Consider the following 22,597-nt stretch of genomic DNA (forward strand, 5'->3'; position numbering starts at 1 on the left):
GAAGTTGCATTATTATTTCCATTATGAAACATACACGAAAAAATTATTCAAAACGAGAATTTTTATGTTTAAAAAAATAAAAATTGCATTCAAAATAATTATTTTGCAGACGAATAAATAATTTTTAATAACCTAACAAAAATTTTTCCACTCTCTCACGAAATATTGAGAAAATTATTTAATCAATTCTGAATCTGCAATAATTCTGTGTGGTCATTGTTATCTTGTGTGCATGTGTAAACAGTTTTTTTAAATTTAATATTTTTCCCTGAAAATTTTTGTATTTTCAAAAAAAAATCCAATGAAAATCAGGGATAATTTCATTTTGAACACAATAATTAGTATTAAGAATGAAAAAATTAACAATAAGTTTACAAAAATGTAAATTCGATTGCAAAAATTCTCGTTTTGAATAATTTTTGGAGTGTTAAAGTATTCTTGAATTAATATATTTATGATCTTAAAACAACTTACAAAATCAGTTTGTGAAAAAGAATGACTCCATTGAGATTCTGTTTATAAAAAACACTCAAATAGAAATGAATTACACAATTTGAAACATTAAAAAGATAACAAAAAATTGAAAACTGAGTTACTGCAGATGTTTCATGCACGTGAATGCTCCTTCTTCGTTGAAGAATAAAAGCGTAATTGTAACAGAGAAAAATAAATAAAATTCATTTTTCAGAATATTAACAGATATCATTGAAAAGATATATAAATATTTGGAAAAACGAAAAAAGAAAATTTTAAAAAGCAAACAAAAAATGCAAATCATTATAAAATTGAACTTAAAATGAATACCGAATTTCACAAAAATTGAATACTAAAAATGGAAAGAAAAAACTGTTCAAAGAAATGAAACAATTGGGGTGATATTCTTAGAGGAGAAAAAAAGATATCATTTTTGTATGAACAAAAGTCAATGTTAAACATCAAAAGACAAGTTAGAAAAGTTAATCTTAACAGAAATATTTTGCAATATGTTTGTAAGAACGATAATAAAAAAGTGCTCTTTAATATTCAAAGTATTTTTCATCAAATGACAATGCTCCAAGCAATTTTATTATTATTTTTTTTCATTTAATTTACTCGCTGTTTCAGTTTTCTCTCTTATCCACCTCTTCGCTTCCAGAAACAAGTAAAAGACTGACCTTTGAATTTTCTTTCTCTTCTGATTCATCCTCAAAATCAATTGCATCTGAAATCGTCAGCATCGCAGCCCCTTTCGGGAAATGCTGAATAAACAGCCTTTTCAGTTCAACAAGTGTTGGCCTAGCAGATGCTTCTCCAGACAGGCACACCTTAACAGCTTCAAAGAACACTGATTTTCTTATCGCAGAAGCGTTCGGCCTTTCTCCTTTTGTAATCTTATCCCCTGCTGTTACAGCTTCATAATCACCAAATGGAATTTGAAGAGTCAAGCACTCCCACAGCATCATCCCAATTGAGAATGCCACTGACTGCTTCGTTGCTCCCATGTTCTTGTTCATCAGCAGCTCAGGCGCCTTCCATCGCAGACACTCTTTTTTGTAATAATCTTCATCCTCAAAGGCTGATGAGGGCAGAGAGTCCTCCTCATCATCATCACTTGCAGAAGTCACTACAGTTGATGAAGAGATGGATGTTGAATCAGAATCATCATCTGACAATAAGTCCGAATGCATCACAATGCAGATCACCATGTGTTCGGAGAAAAGAACAATGTGAGGACTCAAATTAGTGAGAGAAGAAAGAGGGTTGTCCATCTCATCAAATGAGTGAAGTGCAAGATTGGCCACCCAGAACAGGATCTGGGCAGTCGTCATCTCCCTTTCCTTCAAGCTCCCAATAGCCATCTCCTTCTTCTCGTTCTTTCCATGAAGAAGCATGAATAATGAATCTCGCAGATCCACAATCAGTTTCTCATGTGGAGATGAACATGCCATTGCATCCACCAGATTCGACATCGATGAAGTGGTTGGGCACATATCCTCCCCTCGAACAAATGTTGAATCTGAATCAGTTGTTGAAGTGGTTGAGGTGGATGAAATCGATGGCGATGGAGTCTGCTTTCTTGTCTCCTCCTCCTCCTTTTCCAATGCCCAATCTGGGATCTTGTCTGAATCTCTCCCCAGAATGTATTCAGTCGATCCACTCTCAGACAGAAGGTGCTCAGATGACTCTGAGTGTCCCAAGCTATTTTCATACACTCTCTTCTTCATCCTCTCATCGTTCTTCTTCTCTGCCTCCCTTTCTGCTCTCCTCCACTGCTCCTCAGGCGACATCTCCATCGTCACCATCTCAAACGCTTTCGGATCCTTCTTCACTGTGTCTTCAACAATCTCTTTGTATTTCTGTGCTTCCTCTTTCCATTTCCTCCATCGAACAACAAACACAATAAATCCAACCAAAACAATCACGAATAGCACAACAAATATCACGCAAATAACAGCCCATGATGATTTCTCTTCTTTTCCGCCTTCAGCAACAATATTATCTCCCTTTGACTGGGGTTCACTTTTGTTCTTCAGAATGATTGCTTCGGTGGACGATGGTGCCTCTTTTTCTCCAAAAAGAATCGAAGCACTCACTTCTGCTTCCTCTTCTGCCTCTCGAATTGATTTCGAAGGTATTTTCCCCCAAGCCTCATCTTCCGAGACAAACCCTTCGGATTCAAACTCATATCGCACCACCAGCGCTTCTGATCGGATGGCTGCCACCACCCGAAACGATAAATTGCAAGGCAAAAGAAGTTGCCCTTTAAATGTCACCTTCAACTCTGCTCCTTCCTCTTCCACAGCCACACTTTCCAAAGTGGGGACAAACAAAGAAGCTTTCCTTTCTTCAACTATCCCGCTCAGTGTGCATCCTTCATTCAGCATCCAAAGTGATCCGTTCTTTTCTTGCCCGTCTCCGCCTTTCACACTCATCACATTCACCTCCCCCATCTCTCTGCACACAATGTTCCTTCTTGCTGATGTGTATCCCACTATCCAAGGATTGTTCCCCACAAACTCTCCCTTCTCAATCACAACACTTCCCCCTTCCACACTCGCCCCTCCATCAGAGCTGTTCGCAATTGTTGTGTCCTTCATCACAACCCGGCTCTTCTGCATGTCTATCAGTGATCCATTCCAATTGCATAATTCTTCTGTTTTGCTGCTCCTTTCGTTTTTCATCTCAAAATCATTGCATCCATTAAAAGTGCAGAGATCAAGCAAAACTTCTGGACACTGAGAAACCACAGCCAAAATTCCTTTTTCCAAAGTGTGTTTCTTCCCAATAAATGAACAATTTGAAAGAGTTAAGTTTCCAATGGAGATTCCTGCCAGAAGAGACGGAACATTTGCTGAAGACAAAGAAAGCGAGTTGTTTGCAAATGATGTGTGCATCATTAATAAATCTCTGCATTTTTCACAATTAATCAAAGTGCCCCCAGAATTTATGGTGCCGAATTGGCAGAAGGATATCATGACAGAACAGGAAGCTGAAGCTTCTATCACCGATGATCGAAGAATTAGTGAGTTGAATATGCAGGAATTTATCGATCCGTTTCCTTTGCTAAAATCAAAGAGAGAACGCAAAGGAAGACTCGCAGCCGATGAAAACGAGCAATTAGTCAGCTCAACAATCCCCGATTGAGGAGAAATAAAAGTCGAATGTGGGCACAAAAAATCTGCCTCAAACGAAAAGCAAAGATTCATGATAGAAACTGCGTTGAGAGTGGTGACCACTGCATCAGTTAATCCAGTGGCAATCGAGTGTATTGTGACATTGCCCACATATCTCGAGCGTGACGAGAGAAGCACGTTGTCAAGCCCAATTTCACTTTCAATCACAGATGCCCCATCCACAACAACATGCGACTCAAAATCGGCAGTCACGTGTGCAATTGCATAATCTAGTGATAAACACGGTAGAGCATAAGTTCCGCATTGTCTGTCATTCCTTCCTCTGTTCTCATGTAACGATGACACAATAATCGTGTCAGCCTGATAAATCGTGATGAAATCTAACAGATTCGTGTCTTCTCTGTGATCGGTTTTGTCCATCCCATAAATCGCGTTCTGCCTCACGTAGATACCTTCTCTCAAATCGAACTTGAATTGGGTTTCATTGATTTGTTCTGATATGTTGTGGCACGAAACATAAATGTCGTTACCAACTTTTGCCGTATTTCCTGTGAATGTAGCACTCTGGAACAAGAAATGCAGTGATCCACTTCCTGTTGCATCAATATAAAATGCACCGCCTTTCCCTTCATTCGAGCAGCAGCAACGGATCATCGTTGAATTCAAAACAGAAAATGAGCCCTCTTCTGGCAATTTTATAAAAGCAACTCCTCCTTTTTGACTTTCGACAGCTTTGCAGTCGCTCAAAGTTGTTCCACTCACATCAATAGAAATGTCTCTATCTCTTTGACAGTCAATCACTGATGCTCCGTTGTCTGCTCTTGTTACAGAAGTTATTACCGATTCATTCATCAAAAATTTGGATTTTTCATCAGAGTTCATTCCCTTTCCCATTTCTATTGATTCAACAAATTCAAAAATGCTTCCATCAGAAATATTCACAAATGTACATGTGAAATTGTTAGCAATGCAAGTTACAGACCCAATTGCAATTGAGCTTTTCCCAATGCTCGCTGACTCCATTGACACTTCTGCAAGCAAAAGCTTTCCTTTTATGCAAGTTACAAAATTACACAATATTTCCCGCTTTCCAGAAGAAATACCTTCTGTTTCAAACGAACATTTTTCAAAAGACAACGCTCCATTCTCACACAAAATCAATTCTGATGCAGAATTGTTGAAGGATGATTCAATTACAAGTGTGATAAGCTTCAACGAAAGCTCGCCTTCGCATCGCAAAAATGGATCAGACATTTCTCCAGACTTTTCTCGAAAAGAAAGAATCGACTTGTAATCTTCGTCTTCATCCAATGAACTTGATCGAATTGTGAATGAGGAGAGATTGAATGTGTTTGCTACAGGAGTGGTTCTGTTGATTATGATCACTTTGACTATCTCTTCCTCGTCAATTTGCTGCATTCCTTTCCAAAATGTTCGACACGGATCATCTGTGCTTCCACATCTCATCACATCCTCTCCGTCTTCCGATAGAAAAATCGAGGCTGCATGATAAGAAACCAAATATCTGAATAAGTCCAGTTCTTCGCTTTCTCCTTCAATCCCCACAAACGCATTGCTGTCTTCTTTCATCGACTCGAATGAAAATGCAAATGCTGTCAAAGTGACTGAAGAGTTCAATTCAGTAGATGCAATAAATATGTTTTTGCCTAGCTGCGCATCATTTCTCTCAAACGTCATTTCACCTTCAAATCGTAGTGGTGCTGTTGCTGTCGATTTCGAGCAATCTGCATACAAAAATCCCCCTTTCCCGTTTTTTATGGAGCATTTGCAAAGTTCTGTTTCACAATTCTTCACTCGTAGCAAATCTGATCGCTCCAAGTTGGCAGAAACTGCTCCACCCCCAATGCTCGAAGGCGTATTTATGTTTCGGAAGCAGCAATTTTCAAGCGTCACATAAGATGAAAGTGCTATCGGGCAACTTGAAAATGTCACAGAAGAAATTGAAACATTTAGCAGTTGCACTGTTCCTCCTTTGCTCAGAAGCAGAATATATTCAAGCACAGTAGTATTAGAGCAAAGAAAGGTTGAATTAAGTGTAAGATATCCATCTGTTGAAGAAAACAAGGCAGATTGTCCACTTGTGAAGAGCGATGGTAGATGAAACTCCACCAAGGAAAACGTCAGGGAGTTTCTCGAACTGAAAATTGATGGGTTTGATCCGCTTGCTGTTTGAGAAACTATCAGCTTGGCAAATGAACGCAAAGCAGCTGATGAAGAAAATCCAATTTGAAGTTCAGCTAATTCAAACGCAAAGCACTCACTTATCAAAACCTCGTCCATCACTTCAACGGAGCATGTCTGAGATTCTGAAGATGCCTCTAAATTGTTAACACCTCGCCACAACGAGTGGCAAGGTGTTTCTGCCTTTCCACACCCAATAAAGTCGATTCCAGCCGATCCAACGCTTATCGTCGACGAAGAAAACTTCACCAAAAAATACAGCAGATCCGCAGATGCACTCATAAAATGTGTTTCATCTCTTCCTTTCAGATCGACTTTTGGTCGTTCGTCTTCTCCAAAATACTCGAAATCAAACAGAGATGGAATGATTGATGCGTTCAAATCAGCGCATCTCACAAACATGTCTTTCCCTTCAAATGCTTCATTTCTGCTAAATGTTATTCCAGAAAACAAATAATTATTTGTGCTTCCCTTCAAATCGAAATAGATGCCACCTCCTCTCCCATTAATCTGATTCACTTCACAAGTCACAATTGATGTTTTGTTCACAATCAAAGATCCTTCTGCTTCAAGAATGCAATTAAGAATTCCTCCATCTCCTTTTATCGAAGAGCATCCATCAAATGTGCATGCTCCGCTAACATGTACTGATTTCGGGCAAATAATTTCCATTGCATGTCCGTTTCTTGTTTCACAGTTAACGAATTCGGTGTTCTTAAGTGTAATATCACAATTGTCTCTTCCAACAATTAATCCGTTTGGAGCATCAGATGAAACAGAAGAAAAACTGCAAGACTCCAAAGAGAGCGATGCACCTTCAATCGAAGCTATTCCGCCTGACTGAAATGGAATCCCTCCAAGAGTGCAAGAGGCAAAGTGTACAACTCCGCCTTCTCCTGAAGCAATCCATTTCGAAGGGTTGGAATTACTGCTGCTTCCTTGTTCAAATGTGCAATCCAGAAACGAGCATTGACCAATGCTAACTTCCACAAGTGAACTCATTTCTGGTGAAGGATTGGGAGACGATGGAAGCACAAAGCAAAGCTTGGAAAATGTGAGGGTGGTTGAGCGAGTTCCTTCGACAAGCTCAAATTTTCCATTTCTTCCAAATATCATCGCTTTTGTTGTTGTATTACTTTGAACGGTGAGGGAGATTCCATGTCTGTTCACAATAGCATCGATGGGAGTATTTCCTTCGAGCTGGATGATGGAGTGTGAAGAATCCATTTTCTGAAAACCCAGCTCCACTGAGGCGCATGGGTTTCGCTTCGGCCCACAGTTCTCAACAGCCGAGACAGCTCCATCCACGAACACAAATGAGGTCTGAGGAGGGAACAGGAAGTCGATCATTGTGCTTCCTCCATCGATCGACTCAAAAGGACTGCGCACCCAAAAGCGTTCTGGTGCTGCCTCTTCAGAAACAGATCCGTTCCAATACATTAGCACAATCAAGGCACCCGGCTCTTCACAAACAACATATGCATCCTTCCCACGGAATGCTCCATTATTCTCAAATGTGTTGTTTCTCATAGAATAATCGATGTGTGAAGAGGCAAACGTGAGGAACAGCCCTCCGCCAAATCCATCCCCACTAGACACAATGCAGAACTCCACTTTGTTTCTCTCGAATCGGAAGACGCCTCCTTCTTCAACATCCATGAGCACACATCCTCCTATCGTTCTGGCTGAGTAACAGCTGCAGCGCGAAAATAAACAGTTTTCCACCTCCAGCTCTTCGTTCGATCCAATTCCGCCACTGATCACTGCGCCATCCCCATTTGTTCGCGTTAGGTTTCCAAATGTTATGTTTTTTAGAAAGCCATTCGACAAAGAATTAATTGAGATATGGTTACTGTTTGGAAGAGTCACATTTTCGATGCTGCTGTTCTCAATATTCAATTTTTTCCCTCTCGCAACCAAAATCAGTGCCCCATCCCCTTCTTTGCTCAAAATGGATGTTTCTATTCCCTCAATCGCACACTCGGCATTGCTCCCATCAAGTGCAATAATCTCTGCATTTCCCATTGCAAGTTCATTTATTGAGCACCCATTCAATTCCACTTTCCCATTTGTCACATATATGATCCTGTACTCAACAGCTGAGCTGCTGCTGTTTTGAAACTCGCATCTGTCAATGGTGAGCGTGGCTGACGAACACAGAAACAGAGAAGTCCGCGAGGGTTCTTCAAAAGAGCATGGTAACCCAAACACTATTTCACTGAACTTCACATTGACTGAAGAGAACAATAATCCAGCACCTTCTCCCACTCCGTCGCTTCTGACATCAAAAACAGCTCCAATTTGCTCAGCAATCACTTCGGTTGGCTGCGTATTAAATAATATGGCACTCTTGAAGGAAAAGTCTGCTGTCAACCTGATGGATGCACCAGATGAATCGGGTGCTGGAAAGCGCTTGGAGATTGCAAAGGGGATCGTTGCACAGGGATATATCGAAACACCGCACATGCGATAGTCAAACCCAAAGCTCCCTCCGACAATTGCTGGCGGCTCAAACGTCAGAAGAAACACAACCAGAGGAATGGCATACGAAATATTCCCATCTTCAAAACTACACAGCTTCCCAAATTCAGCTGTTGACTCTTTGTTGATATCAAACTTGAATGACTGATTGGTGATGATTTTGTCCAGGTTGTATCCTTCAACAAACACGTTGCTTCCTCCTCCCTCTGCTTCATTGCTTGTACCATCTCCCTCGGTTCCGAAAGACATCGCTGCGAGGACAAGATCAGCCAGGCAATCTGCATGCTTCAGAAATATTCCTCCCCCAAATCCACATTCTGGCAAAGTGCCTTTTGCACTGCACCTGGCAAAGCTTGTGGTTGTGCCTTCCTTGCCAATCCGAACTTTGGCAGAGGAGCTTGTGCTGATGAACACCCCTCCTCCGCATCCACTCACAGAAGAGCAGCAATCGACTGAAATATCGTTTAGCTCCAGTGACTCGCTTTCTCCAATTTCTGCCTTGATCACGCTTCCGTTCCCTTCGTTTTTGATTATCCCTGATAAAGTGTTGTTTTCAACAACCAGACTTTTGCCATGCTTGTCTTCCACAAATGAGCAGCATGAAGAAGCTGACTGGTTGATTGTTGTGTTGCGTATGTTCAGAGTGCCAGCTGAAGAATATGAGATGATTCCAGTATCAACAGCAGATGTGACATTTGTCCACGTGCAAGAGTCTATTGATCCACTTCCTTCGTTGTGAACTTTTATCACCTCAACAGATTGGAATCCAATTGAGTTTATTGTGAATCGGGTCATCGCAAATGAGCCTTCAGCAACAACCAAAAATCCAAAAGAGCATTTTTCTTCACCTTGTTCAGTTAGTGCTGAGCAGTCCTCCAGATGAAGCATCACATTTGCACTACACTCAAGAAACACTGATGATTGAAGGCTGGGGATAGATGGCTGCAGATAAAAGTCGAGATACCTAAATGTTGATGTTTGGGAAACTGTTATCATTGCATTTGCCGTTGAGGATTGGGTTCCAATCATTTTCATCTTTGTTTCCAATGCTTTGCCTTCGATTAAGATTTCGTTGGCAGACGAGAGAGAAACAACTTCTTCGAATTCATAATTAGGGAGAATGATCAGCTGAACAGAATCTTCACTTTGAAACATAGAAAATTCGATAGTTTTGCAAGCGTATTCTGCAAATCCACATACAGAAACGTCGTTCCCTTCTTTTGAGACATAAACGCCTGCTTTGCGTGGTAGAAGATAAAACACAAGTGGTATTATCACATTTGGCCACTGTGAATCAATTCCAGCGCAACTTTCAAGGGAAAATGGTGCTTCTTGATTAAAGAATTGGAATGTGGTTGAAATAACACACCACTCCAGATGCAGCGAACATGCAAAGACATCGTCTCCGTGTTCGGCTGTATTAGAGATAAATGAAAGCGATTTTGAGAGAACAAACTTAGCATTGGCTTCGTCGAAAATTATTTGTATGGCTCCACCTTTTCCACTTGATCCTAAATTTGGTTTTGGAGCCTGACACGAAGTGAAAGTGGACAACTCGAGTATTAGCGCTGTCTGACTATTGAGGTGAGTAGCAATCGCCCCACCTCCTTTTCCGTTTTCAGTCACTTTGCATCTTGTGAATGTGCAATTGCTTGCTGTGAACGAGCTCGCATAGCTATTTCTTCCATTCAAATTCACGCACGAGCCGTTTCCCGTGGTTCTTTTGATATCTTCGAAAGTGGAATTTTTGATTGTTAACAAATATGTTCCTGAGGAACTGACGATAAATGCAGAACTTGTCAAATTTGAGTTACGAAATGTGCTGTTGTTGATTGTTGTGATGTTCCCTGAGTCGACAGATATCAGCCCATTGCTACAAGATGTTGTCATTCCGTTCATATCCAAAGAATTAAAATCTGCAGAGGCACTTCCACTGATAGCAACAAATGGTTCATTGTCAAAGTTTAACTTCTGTGCAAGAGGAACTGCAAAGTTGCTGATAGATAATTTTCCGTTAGTGATCTTCACAAGGCAATACGAAATAGAAGCTCCCAAAACAGCTGGTATAGCCTCACAGTTGGACATCGACAATACATTGGCATTCGATAGAATAAAGGCACTCCTCCCATTCAAAGATGCCTCAAGCACAAATTTGATTCTGCTGAAACTTGTCTCCACAGAATTGATCAAAAGCCCTTCATTCTCTTTCACTTGTGATGAGCCAATGTTGATGGGTGTGTTGTCTTCTTCAACATCAAATGCATACGATTGACTGTTGAGGAGCGTTTCTTTTCGGAAGGAGAAGGAAGGCAGAAAGCGAATGATTCTCTTCGCATTGGTAAATCGCGCAGCTGAAGCGCCTTCCACACTCTGGCACGGATAATCGCGATATCCGCAAAGGCGATAGTCTGAATCAGTGGTCTGCCCCGACACATAAGCAGGAGATGAGAAGTTCCTCAGAAACACAACAAGCGGGATGACTATGTTTTGATCTACGTTCTCCGTCCCGCTCAGTTCATCCAGATCGGTCGAATCAACAGCAACAGAAGGGTTGAATGCCAGCGTTGCTGTGTTGATAACCTTTGACAAATTTTTGCTTTCAATAAATACTTTTTTCCCTTTCCATCCATTGCAATTGGAAAACTGAAGCATTTTGAGCTGGAAATCATCGGCTCCCTCCATAACATGAATATAGATTCCTCCTCCTTTTCTCTTTTTCTGGCTGTCTGTGGGAACAGTGCATGTGTCGAACAGGCAGTCAGAATCTACTCCAATTTGCGCATTGCTAAGTGCATTCAGCTCCAAATACAGCGCTCCTCCATTTCCATCCAAGCACTTGCAGTTCTTCATCGAAACATTTGAAAGAACAAAGCTTTCTTCTGCTTGAACTGCCTTACTGAACACTGAGCCATTGCCTATCTTGCGGCTAATCATTGATATCTTCACATTGCTCAGAGCAAGATGTGCTTGCTTTTCTGTGGTAAATAGCGATGTGCTCTCAAAAACCACTGATGATATCTCGCAACTCTCGAGTCTTGCCTCTCCTTTTGTAAGCAAAAAAAATGGTGCACTAAATGCAGAAGAAGTTGATTCTGCCTTTAACGAGCACTCGTTCAGCACAAGCACAGAATACTCGTTGTTCTCAGAAAATATGCATTTATCTGGGGAAGATGTCGAGCTGTGAATAATCTGCATTCCGCGCATGTCCAACGATCCACCAAGAAGAGTGCAAAATGCGCCACTTGATGGATTCGTGAAGATTTTAACACTTGAAGAAGAAGTGTTCTTTTCAATGGTCATATGTTGGAACCCAACAGAAAATGAGGATTCAGAATACTCTCCTGAATATAGCTTGACTGTCTTGTGATATGAGTTTATCCACTGACAGCATGAAAAGCAAACTGTGTGGCATTCGTTTGAAACATCTCCACATCCATCAATATCTCCTGATGTTCGCTCAGGATTCACATAAATAACATTTCCAGATGGATTTGGAAGGAAAGCATTTCGCTCTTCTCCGCTTGAACAACTTCGAAATCCACTGGTGCACATCCATACTCTGTTTTGGTTGCTTTGTGAAAAGCAAAGCTGAAAGCACGATGAGTTTGTGAGATTAAAATAATGATCTGTGAATGCAATATCTGTTCCTTTGGGTGCAGTATTGTTAATAAAAAAACTATACCTAAAAGAAACTGGGTTAACAGACCCGCTGATATCTCTCATAACAAAAATAGCTCCTCCAACATTAACAGCTGAATTTGAATCACAAAGCCAATCAATTGCAATAAATGATGAAAAAGTTTGATATAATGCGATTGCTCCGGCTTCACCAATTCTGCTTTTGCTTTTTATCATTTTCAAACTTGTACAACACACAGGAGATGACGATCCAGCAATTAAACCCACTCCACGATAAGCACCTTCACATTCTGTTGAATTCATATCGGTAACAGTTACAGAACTAAATAAGTTTTCAATTCGCATGACTCCTTCTTGAGCAATTGCATTGCATTTTTCCGCAGTACAATTCTGAATCAAAAGAGGTCCAACGTCAGTCATGTGAATAACACCTCCATAGCCATTGGGATGAGTATTGTTGCATCTGTCAAAGAAGCAATTTTTAATCGTGAATGATTTCGTGTTGGAAGCACAAATTGTTCCTCCTTTTGGTTGAGACGTTTCAACGTTGAATGTCGTTTGTTCAATAACAACATCCCCGTCGGAGCTACTGAAAACTTGTCTGTTTTGTTCGGTTACTGTACAAGCTAAAAACGAAGAATTGAGACAGAAAAACGATGATGTGTAACCTCCAATTGTGAGTACAGAGCAAAAGGGATTTTCAACTCCCAAAAAATTGCACCCAAAAACAATGCTCTCTTTCGATTTCAAATAAAGCTGATGCTCTTTATCAGTAGTTTGGAGATGGCTGATATTTTTGAAAAAGCAATCAGAAGTTTGAACGCAATCGAAATCTCCCGAGGCAAGAAGAGGATTGCTCATTTGAACAACAATTGAAGAAAATGATGATGATTGTACAATCAGTGAACTCTCATTCCACAAATTCACCATGCTGTTTGACGCAATGTTTTTGTGTGAAAAAAACGAAAGCGACAGATTAACAAATTCAAGAGCGCTGCACGAAGAATATATTGGCTCTTTTGAATATTCCCTCAAATGAATAATACATCTGTATATTCTGCACTTTGAACCATGCTGCACATTAAAAAGTGCATTTCCCCCTTTTCCATGCAAGCATAATTGTGAAACGGATAGTGAAGAATTAATAACTTGGTTAATAGATGAAATAACTCCTATGCCAACGAGCAGCGTAGAATTCCAAGCAGTTGAAGATGTAGAAAATATTTTAAAGAAAAATTTTTCCGTGTTGCAGGAGTCTTCTATTGACTCTCTGCTTTGAGAAATTGAAAATGGAGAATATTTAATAATTTCGTCTTTCAGCAATTTATCGTGAATGTTGCACCATTCTTTCCTTGCCTCAAAAAATGTTAATAATAGTATCAAATAGATTTTCATTATGTTACAAAAACAACAGTTTACGAAGGTCTTTTTGGATTCTTCTTTTGATCATGCCCATTTTAATATTAATAAGAATTTGTCTTTCAGATAGAAAACACATTATTTCATGTTTTCTTTAAATTTGATTAAAATTCATAATGTTTAAAAGTCAATAATTAAGAATTACAAGAAGTTTTATATTTTTGGTTGTTGAATACACTTTTTGGTTTGTCGTAACTTTTATAACAACAGTTTTTTTTATCAAATTCTTTATTTCGCAGGGAGATACTTGGATAATAGACTTTCATTTCTATTCTGAAAATAGTTTAAATAATATTTTCAGTAAATCTCCAAAAATTCTTTGTGCTTTCAATAATTTTTTCACAAAAGAAAAGTAGGACTGTAATTAGTATGATGATATCACTCGAAGTGCAGAAAAAATAAACGGAAAAATCATATAAAATAAAGCATGTTTGTAAAGTCAAATAAGTTTTTATTTTTGAAAGGATTATTTGGGAGGGAAAAAATAATATCTTATAAAAGCTAAATTCTTCCTTGTGTCACTTTGTGCATAATTAAAGATATAACTCTCACATCTCTTTTGAGTGCATTTGCCTGAATAAGAGGAAGTTGCTCTTTTTTCTTCCCAAGAGGCAATCTTGTCTTGACCATTTCTTCGTTAAAGGCTGCTTCATCAATTGAATGCAGCCGAAGCACCCTCCTCAAAGCAATGTCTTCCACTTGCACTTCACATCCATCTATCATCCACTCCCAATCAGCTATTGCCTCTTTCGCTTCTTCCGCTTCCTTTGCTTTCTCTTCTGATGCCTCTTTCTCTTCTTCTATTAGTTCTTTCTTCTCTTCTTCTTCTTCTTCTTCTTCGGTTTTAAAGACTCCATCAGGAAGATTTGAATATAAATCATTTTGTTCCACAACTTCAACTTCGTCTGCACTTTCATTGTCAAGTTTGTCAATCTCATCATCCTTCTTATCTGATGCATCGTCAGATAGCAGACTGCCTTTGCTCATTTTAGATGATTCATCTTTTGGCATCACATTGGACGAATCAGCACTAATTTCATTGTTCTTCAATGTTTTCATTTTGGCTTTGCCTTCTTCTTCTTTATCATCATCATCATCATCATCATCAAAGTCATCTTCTTCAATTCGCATCCTTTTTTTTCGTGGAAAGGCGCTCTTTGCTTCAGAAAGATATCTCTTTTTCTTTGTGCCCTTTTCATACTCACTTAACTCCATCGGTTTAACTTCATTTTGTTCTATTTCATCAGAATCCTTTTCGAATTTCTCTTCCATTTTTCTTTCATTTGCCCGCTCTTCTTCTTCTTCTTCTTCTTCTTCTTCAAGCAATTCGATTTCTGGATCAGCAGCATCTCCTTTGCAGCAATCACTTTCTGCTTCTTCTTCTGCTTCTTCTTCTGAAGTTCCAGTTTGTTTGTCTATTTCATCGTTTTCATCTTTCGTTTTATCTTCACTACAGACAGTCTCATTTTTCTGTTCAATATCATCTTCAGAATTAATTGAGTCCAAATCAGAGTCTGAGTCTGAGTCTTCACCAGCGTTGTTCAATTTCCACAAAGGAAGTTGATCATCATCGTCTTCTCCATCAGACGCACATTCTTCTGCATCTTCCTCTTCCTTTCCTTCTTCGTCTTCGTCTTCTCTTATTTGTCCAATTGGAGGTGAAAAAATTCCGTTATATGTGGCTTCTGTTACTGTTCCGAATTGCTCATCTTCCTTTTGTGAAATGCTTTGAATCTCGTCTCTGTTGAAATTACATTTGTTGTTGTGCTCTTCATTTGCTAAGACTTCAAAATCCTGTCTATCTTCTTTATGTTTTTCCATGTCAACTTCTTCCATTTCATCCAAAAGATTCATATCTTCCAGTGAAACCTCCTTTTTCATGTTTTCACTGCCTTCCTCTTCTTCTTTCTTGGATTCTTCTTTTTCCATAATCCTTGCAGACAACGGCGATACAAACATGAGTGGAGAGCGAGGTGAGAGCACATTGCTGACACGCGATGACTGAGAGAACAGCGCAGGCTGAGTGTAACCTGAGTGAGAGTCTGTCTGTGACTGGGAAAGGATGGACGAAACAGAACGAGAAGAGCGAAGAGTCTTCATCTTCGACTTTGAAGCATACAGTTCGTATCTCTGGGAGCTTGTCTCTCTCACATCTTCGCCCACAATCGACTTTGAAGTTGCTCGGTTAAAAGTTGATTGGTTTCCTTTCATCTGTTAGCGTTTGCATTCAACATAAAATAAAATTGACAATAAAGAAAAAAAAATTAGTTACGAAATAATAAAACTGCTTCAAAAGTTATGTTGATAAAAATGAATAACAAATTATTTTTAACTCTTTCTTTTCATTCTAAGTTCTTTTCCATGTGTCTCATACCAGAATATCCATCGTATCGCTCCTTGTATCAATGCGAAGCTGAAAGAGCTTTCTCAAATCTTCCTTTGAGAAGTGCTTGACAGTCGATGCAGACAGATTCCCGCTTCCAACAGACGAAGAAAACTGACCCAAACTTTCTCTCTTTTTCGCTCCGTCCATCATCACATCTTCGCTCAGGCCAATCTTCATCAGCTGGCGCTGGAGGATCTTCTCTTCGATTGTGCCTGTTGTGATGAGGCGATAAATGTGCACCACTTTCTTCTGCCCGTGCCGATGCACACGCGCCATCGTCTGCTGGTCGGTTGATGGATTCCAATCAGGCTCAAAGAGAACTATGCGATTTGCTGCCATCAGATTGAGCCCAACTCCGCCAGCTTTGGCAGACAAGAGAAACAGAACTTGACATTTGCAGAAATAATCGCAATAAAAGAGCAAAAGCAATGAAGAGCTTTTATTTTTTTTTTCATTGAAATTATTATTACACACATATTTTACTTCCTGGTTGTGTGAATTTGCTTATGGCTTCTTGTCGCTTTTTTTCTGAAGTGTTTCCGTCTAACCGCACAAATGAGTACTTTCTCTTCAGACAAAGTGCAGATATATAATCAAGCATCTATAAAGAATAAGCACGATGATGAATAAAAATTATTAATTAAAAAATACACAAAAAGAAGAAATCATGAAATAAATAAAAGATAATAAAAAAAAAATTTTTTTTGAGATCTTTTGAAATGAAATATCTTTGTAATTGAGCAAACTCTAGTAAACATTGACGAAATAACAACTTTGTCATCTGGATACATTTGATGTATTTCGTGTAGCAAGCAATCTAACACCACAAGTTTGGCTTCATTTTGAAAAAAGAAGAAAATTAATGAACGAAAATTATCCGAATTCCATGAAATATCAAAAGAATATATACACATTAAACATTTAATAAAAAAGGTATTATTTAAAGCACACAGGAATAAGTGATGTTTGAGGGATCTATTTGTTTCATTTCCTCTTCACTCACAGTTGATCGAAAGAGTGCTGTGTATGGATGCACTTTGACTCCATCATCTTGGCTTTCGTTTTCTGCCTCTGAATATTCTTCTTCTTCGCTTCCATTTTCATCGTCATCTTCACCTTCTTCATTCTCAAGCCTGCTTTTCATTCCAGGTTTCTTTGCTCCTTTTTGATTTGCTCCTCCCTTCGGACTGATTCCTATCTTTCCTTTCTCTGTGCTTGCACTTGTCTTGCTGAATCTTGACTGACAGCTCGAACTTCCTTGCTTTCCATATGAAATTCTAATCGGCTTTTTCTTTTTTGAATTTTTGGCTTTTTCTTCTGCTTTTTTGAGATTCAGCTCATTTTGATCCACTGCCACAAGCCCTGGATGGTTTGAGAGGAATCTAAGATACACAATCAGCAGCAATGCAGATGCCGTTGAGGAAAAAGCTTCACCCACTTTCATCGTCAGCACACGACGATATAACTCCTGCTGGACAGAAGACGGAATGCAATAGATAATGTTTTCGTCTGAAAAGGCAATAATTTTTTTTTGACAAATTGAAATATTGAAATCGAAGTGAATAAGAAGCACACGTTTTGGTGGAAGCGAGATGACTTCCTTCGTTCTGCGCAGAATGAAACTGGATGTTCTCTTGGCTAATTCTTCCCTCAGATCAGCTGCTCTTTCGCGATCCTTCTTCGACGAGTTCTTTTCTTGAGCCAAAGTGATTGGCCGAGCAAAGACATGCTTGAAGACTTGATACTGTCCCAATGATTCTGGATTCACAAAGTCGCACATCGACCAAAACTCGTCTGAAAATTGTGCATTTCGCGGTTCATCGTCAAAAGCATTGCATTTAAAATAATCACGGAATATTTCGGAATTATAAATGAAAGAAATATTAATATATATTTAAACAAAGTAATTCGAGTTAAGAGAGTTTCATCGTAACACAAAATAACAATTAGTGATATACCTAAATTGTTCTGAATTGGAGTGCCTGTGAGGATTATCCTCCGTCTTGTGTGGAGAATCTCCAAAGATTCAACAGTTTTCGTTTGGCGGTTTTTCAGCCGATGTCCCTCGTCACAGACAAGAAGTCCCACTTTTGCTTTTGCCAGCTTATTTGCATACTTTCTGAGTGACTCGTAGCTGATCACAATCACATCCAGCATCGATCCTTCGATGAAACGTGTCAAAATGCTGTTTGAGACAGATCCGTTTCCGCAATTGGAAATGTAGCCGACTCTTATTCTGTTTGAGCCAAGCCATTGCTTAAATTCATTTTTCCAAGTCTGAATGGAACATTGAAAACAAATAAAGAGGAAAGAAATACAGTAAAATGTTTGAATTAAACTTCATTGAAATTAGTAAAATAATAAAACTTTCCACGTAAAGAGTGGAAGTCATAAGTGCAATTCATGCAAACACAAGTCATTCATACCGAAATGAGTGAAAGTGGGCAAACAACCACTGCTTTCCGAACTAATGGCCCTCCTAATGCACTTTGCTTCAGCGCAGTCCAAATCAATGAAATTGCCTGCATCGTCTTTCCGAGTCCCATTTCATCTGCCAGAATGCATCCTCCGTAGCCAACCCATCCTCCTTCATCTCCGCCTGTGATGCACTTGTACATAAACTTCACTCCTTCCACCTGATGCGGCTCAAGAACATTGGCAAGAACTGAAAGTTTTGCATTTAAATTGAAGGTTTCGTGATTATTCACAAAAGATAAAATTTTTTCGTTTATAAAATAAATATTTCCGAATTTTGATCAAAAAAATAATGCAAATAAGTCAAACCTGGATCAATCACAACAGACACAAGTTTTCTATTAAAGGCATCTTCTTCTGGATGTCCCTCATTCACAACAATTGCTCCCTTGGCATTCGGATCAAAAAGTGGTTGAGCATTTTTCTGTGTGTTCATAATTCCTTTGCCATGAAGCATCAAAGAAGCTGAAAACGATAAATAGTTCGAGAAATAAAGACATGATTTCATATTTATCAAAATCAACAAACTTTGCTTACTTGCTTTCATCGGAAGTCTGCTTATTAATGAATTTCCTTTTGTACTGGATTTTTCTGATTCGGAATCTTCATTTTTATTAGAAGAAATTTTATATTTTGAAACAAGACCCTTTATCTTTCCCAAGTTCGACACAACATCAGTTGGTAACAAAGGCTGACTTATTCCAAATTCAGAACTTGTCAGGAAAGCTCTTCCACTTTTCACTTCTTCAATGGAAAGTGGTGAAAGAAACTTTTTTCGTAACAAAAATGAAATATAAAAGTGTTAAAGCTCGTATATTAGAATCGCCAACCTCTAATTCTTTTTGTTGTACACGAAGCGTGCTTCCAGGTGTAAATTTCTCTGGGTTCTCGCAAATTATCTGCTTTGCAACAACTTTTCCTTCTAAATCATATAATGAATAAGTTTTCTTTTCAATTGTCAAAATTCCATCTTCGTAGACTTTATGCTTTTTGTTGGACACTTTCGTGAACATAACACGAAAGCAGTATTCCTTTGAGTATTTTTCTTCCTCGTCAACTTTTTTCTTCAAGATTTGTTCTCGATATGACAACTGTTTATCAGGCACATCTGTCAATGCATGTAATTGTTCGCTTTTTGTTGAAGGGGATGTAATGGAAGCAATTTTGACTTCTGAATGAGATGATATTTTTGAAGAAAGACCGATTCTTCGCACAGACGGTAATGTGTGCAAAGAATTCTTTATAAGTGGCTTTGTGGCATCAGATAAATTATCATCATTAACATTTTCATGCTCTTCGTCAACTTTTTTAACGCTAATTGGAATCTTTTGTTCGTCTAATTCTGAAGAAATTTTCGAATTAGGTAATTCACTGTTATTTTGAAGTGTTTGAGGTTTTGCAAATGGAGGAACAAAAGGTTTTTTTAAAAGTCCAATTTGTATCTTTCCATTACTTAATCCACTTTTGATAGACCTTATTGCCCCCGTTCGAAGCATAATTTATCATTCACCATATGACTAATATTATTATGGGTATGTTGTTTACGAATCATTAGAATAATTTTGCATTCTAAAAATCGAAAGAAATATTTTTCAGGCAATGACAATCACTTCAAAATAAAAATGGTAAACGGCACTAAATTAATTGAGGTTTAAAGAAATACAAAAAAAAATGCATTAATATCTTGATAATTCACAATGCTGCACAAAAATTCAACAGTAATTTTTGCTTTTTTCAAATTTCAAAAAATGAATGAGAGGAGATCATTGATTGGACTGAAATGATTTTTTATTTCAAATTTGGGATTTCGATTGAAAACAAACATTTTTTAAATGCATAAAATTTTCTCTGTGAATGAACCTTTTTTTCAAAAAAATTTGAATGAAATGAGAATATTTATTGAAAGACTGAAATGTCATGAATTATCTTTTTTGAAATATCAATGATGAAAACAAATATAGTTAGTGTTAATAATGGTGGACACTTTCAATAACTGTGGACAGTTGCATTATCTCAACAACCATTGAAAGTTGTATTCGGATAATAAGTTTAACTATTCCTTCATAGAATATGAACTTATATGTGTTGTTTAAATGACTTTTTTAACACAGTGAAATTTCAAAATTATGATTTTATTTTTTCGGAGAAACCCGAAGAAATTAGATTCTCCGAGTTTCTCCGAAAATAGAAAATGTGTCTTTCTTTATTCTTGGGAGTGAGTTGTTTCATTTTTATATGACTTATTTGTTTGCATTCAATGAGGGAATAATTGGGTAAATTGTCAAAAAGCTATAATCAAATGTTGTTGAGATAATGCGACTGTCCACAGTTATTGAAAGTGTCCACCATTATTAACACTAACTATAAATATAAAATTAAAATCTGAAAACTGAAATGTGTCCTATTTTTTCTTTTGAAAAGTTCAGATTGATTACTATTCATGAAATTATGCAAATTCTATATTTTCTTCAAAATTTCAGACTAATTCACTTATATTCACCCATTTGAAAGCAAATGCTTGACGATGATTCTATTTCCATAAAGGTGAAATTCGGTGAGTTGGTTCAGTAATAATGATAAAAATGAACAGTTTTCATTTTTGTTTGAAAATTGAACAAATATTGCTTTTCAAAAAAGTCAAGATATTTATTTATCATCACTTGATATTTCAACAAAAGGAACATTTTTCTAATAATCATGTTCTTTCAATTCCAACATTTTTTCTTCAGAAGCTAAATAAAGAACATTTTTATATCATAACAATAGAAAAATTCAACTTTAGAGAGTGATTATTTTTGTGATAAAACATTCTGAAAATGAATAATGTTTGATGACTGTTTGATTTCTTTCAAATTTATTTCAAAATTTTTAAAAAATTTCGTAGGTGATTATGTTTTTATTTTTCATGATGATATATTAATCCCAGACTCACTAAAGCTGAATGTTAAACAAATAATTCAGTTTATTAATGTTCTCTTTATTTTATTTATATTCTTGTGATAATTTTTGAAAGATTTCATTAGTTTCCAGTTTCATTTCTTTTGAAAATATCTTTGATTGTTATGTTCAAAACATTAAAATAAATGAATGAAGAAACATTTGACGAAAAAAAAAAAGAGAGAGAGAGAGAGAGAGAGAAAGAAAGAAAATGAGAAAGAGAATCAGAAAGAGATATTTTTTTTGTGAATGAAACAAGAGCGTTTTCTTCATTTCGAATAGGGTTAGTAATTCATCGGTGCCTAAAAAATTAATCGGGACCAAAATTTTCTGGCTCTCTAGAGCACTTTAAGAAAAAAATAAATAATAGGAAACCTTCTAAATGTTAATATGTGCTATTCCTGAAAGTATTTTTTTATTTTTCAATTTTAGAAAAAAGATCTGGCATTTTTTGTTTTATTTTTTTTGGATCAAAGACTTGTTCATATTTTAACGAGTTTTTTGTTTTGAGTGTTTTGAGTTATATCATTATTTATAAGCTTAACTTCTTTATAATTTTTGTGATTTTTCATTGTTCAACACTTCTGTTTTTTATTTCTTTTTCCATTTCACTGAATTTCAACAAATTGAAGAATACATTTGAATAAATTAGTTTATTCGTTTGTTCAAAAGGGAAAATAATTGAATTTTCAACAAATTGAGATATATAAAAGGAAGAGAATCTTGAATTTTTTATGTTCGTGATTATAACACTAAAAAACTTGTCTTTGCGTTTTTTCACTTCCTTTGCTTTAAATCATATAGTTTTATTTCAAAAATTTTGTGACGTTCATTTCAATAATTTTTTCAACTATTTTTCAACATTAAAAAACCAAGCAACTCAAATATCACTATTAATTCTTCAATTTGTTGAAATTCAGTGAAATGGAAAAAGAAATAAAAAACAGAAGTGTTGAACAATGAAAAATCACAAAAATTATAAAGAAGTTAAGCTTATAAATAATGATATAACTCAAAACACTCAAAACAAAAAACTCGTTAAAATATGAACAAGTCTTTGATCCAAAAAAAATAAAACAAAAAATGCCAGATCTTTTTTCTAAAATTGAAAAATAAAAAAATACTTTCAGGAATAGCACATATTAACATTTAGAAGGTTTCCTATTATTTATTTTTTTCTTAAAGTGCTCTAGAGAGCCAGAAAATTTTGGTCCCGATTAATTTTTTAGGCACCGATAATTTACTAACCCTATTCAATTTGTGGAAGAATGAATCGAAATTATTAAGGAAAAATTTTTTCATCAATTCCATCCCACAAACAAAAAAAAAAAAAAAAATTTTTTTTTTTGAAAGAGAAAATTCTTATTGAATCAGTTTGTATATTATTTGAAAATTTTTTTGTTAAAAATAACCAAATTCAATATTTTAAAAAATATTTTCAAAA

At 37.1% G+C, this 22,597-nt stretch overlaps 2 protein-coding genes across 2 annotated transcripts; both read right to left on the minus strand.

Moving 5' to 3' along the window:
- Positions 1-405: 405 nt before the first annotated feature.
- Positions 406-13,331, minus strand: MONOS_9996 (uncharacterized protein; the record flags this gene model as incomplete). Its single annotated transcript, XM_067880545.1, has 2 exons — positions 406-6,463; positions 6,632-13,331. 2 exons carry the CDS (start codon positions 13,329-13,331, stop codon positions 1,101-1,103), a joined length of 12,063 nt encoding a protein of 4,020 aa, XP_067725375.1. The 3' UTR covers positions 406-1,100.
- A 314-nt stretch (positions 13,332-13,645) lies between these two features.
- Positions 13,646-19,744, minus strand: MONOS_9995 (DNA repair and recombination protein RAD54-like). The gene is made up of 11 exons (XM_067880544.1): positions 19,047-19,744; positions 18,745-18,985; positions 18,526-18,681; positions 18,168-18,406; positions 17,700-18,018; positions 17,317-17,535; positions 16,693-17,250; positions 16,488-16,576; positions 16,216-16,342; positions 15,730-16,127; positions 13,646-15,566 (listed from the first exon to the last, which is right to left on the minus strand). Exons 1-11 carry the CDS (start codon positions 19,710-19,712, stop codon positions 13,857-13,859), a joined length of 4,722 nt encoding a protein of 1,573 aa, XP_067725376.1. The 5' UTR covers positions 19,713-19,744; the 3' UTR covers positions 13,646-13,856.
- Between the last annotated feature and the right edge of the window lie 2,853 nt (positions 19,745-22,597).

The sequence above is a fragment of the Monocercomonoides exilis genome, assembly GCF_001643675.1.
Source record: "Monocercomonoides exilis strain PA203 chromosome Unknown scaffold29-1213020, whole genome shotgun sequence".
Taxonomy (NCBI): Eukaryota; Preaxostyla; order Oxymonadida; family Polymastigidae; genus Monocercomonoides; species Monocercomonoides exilis.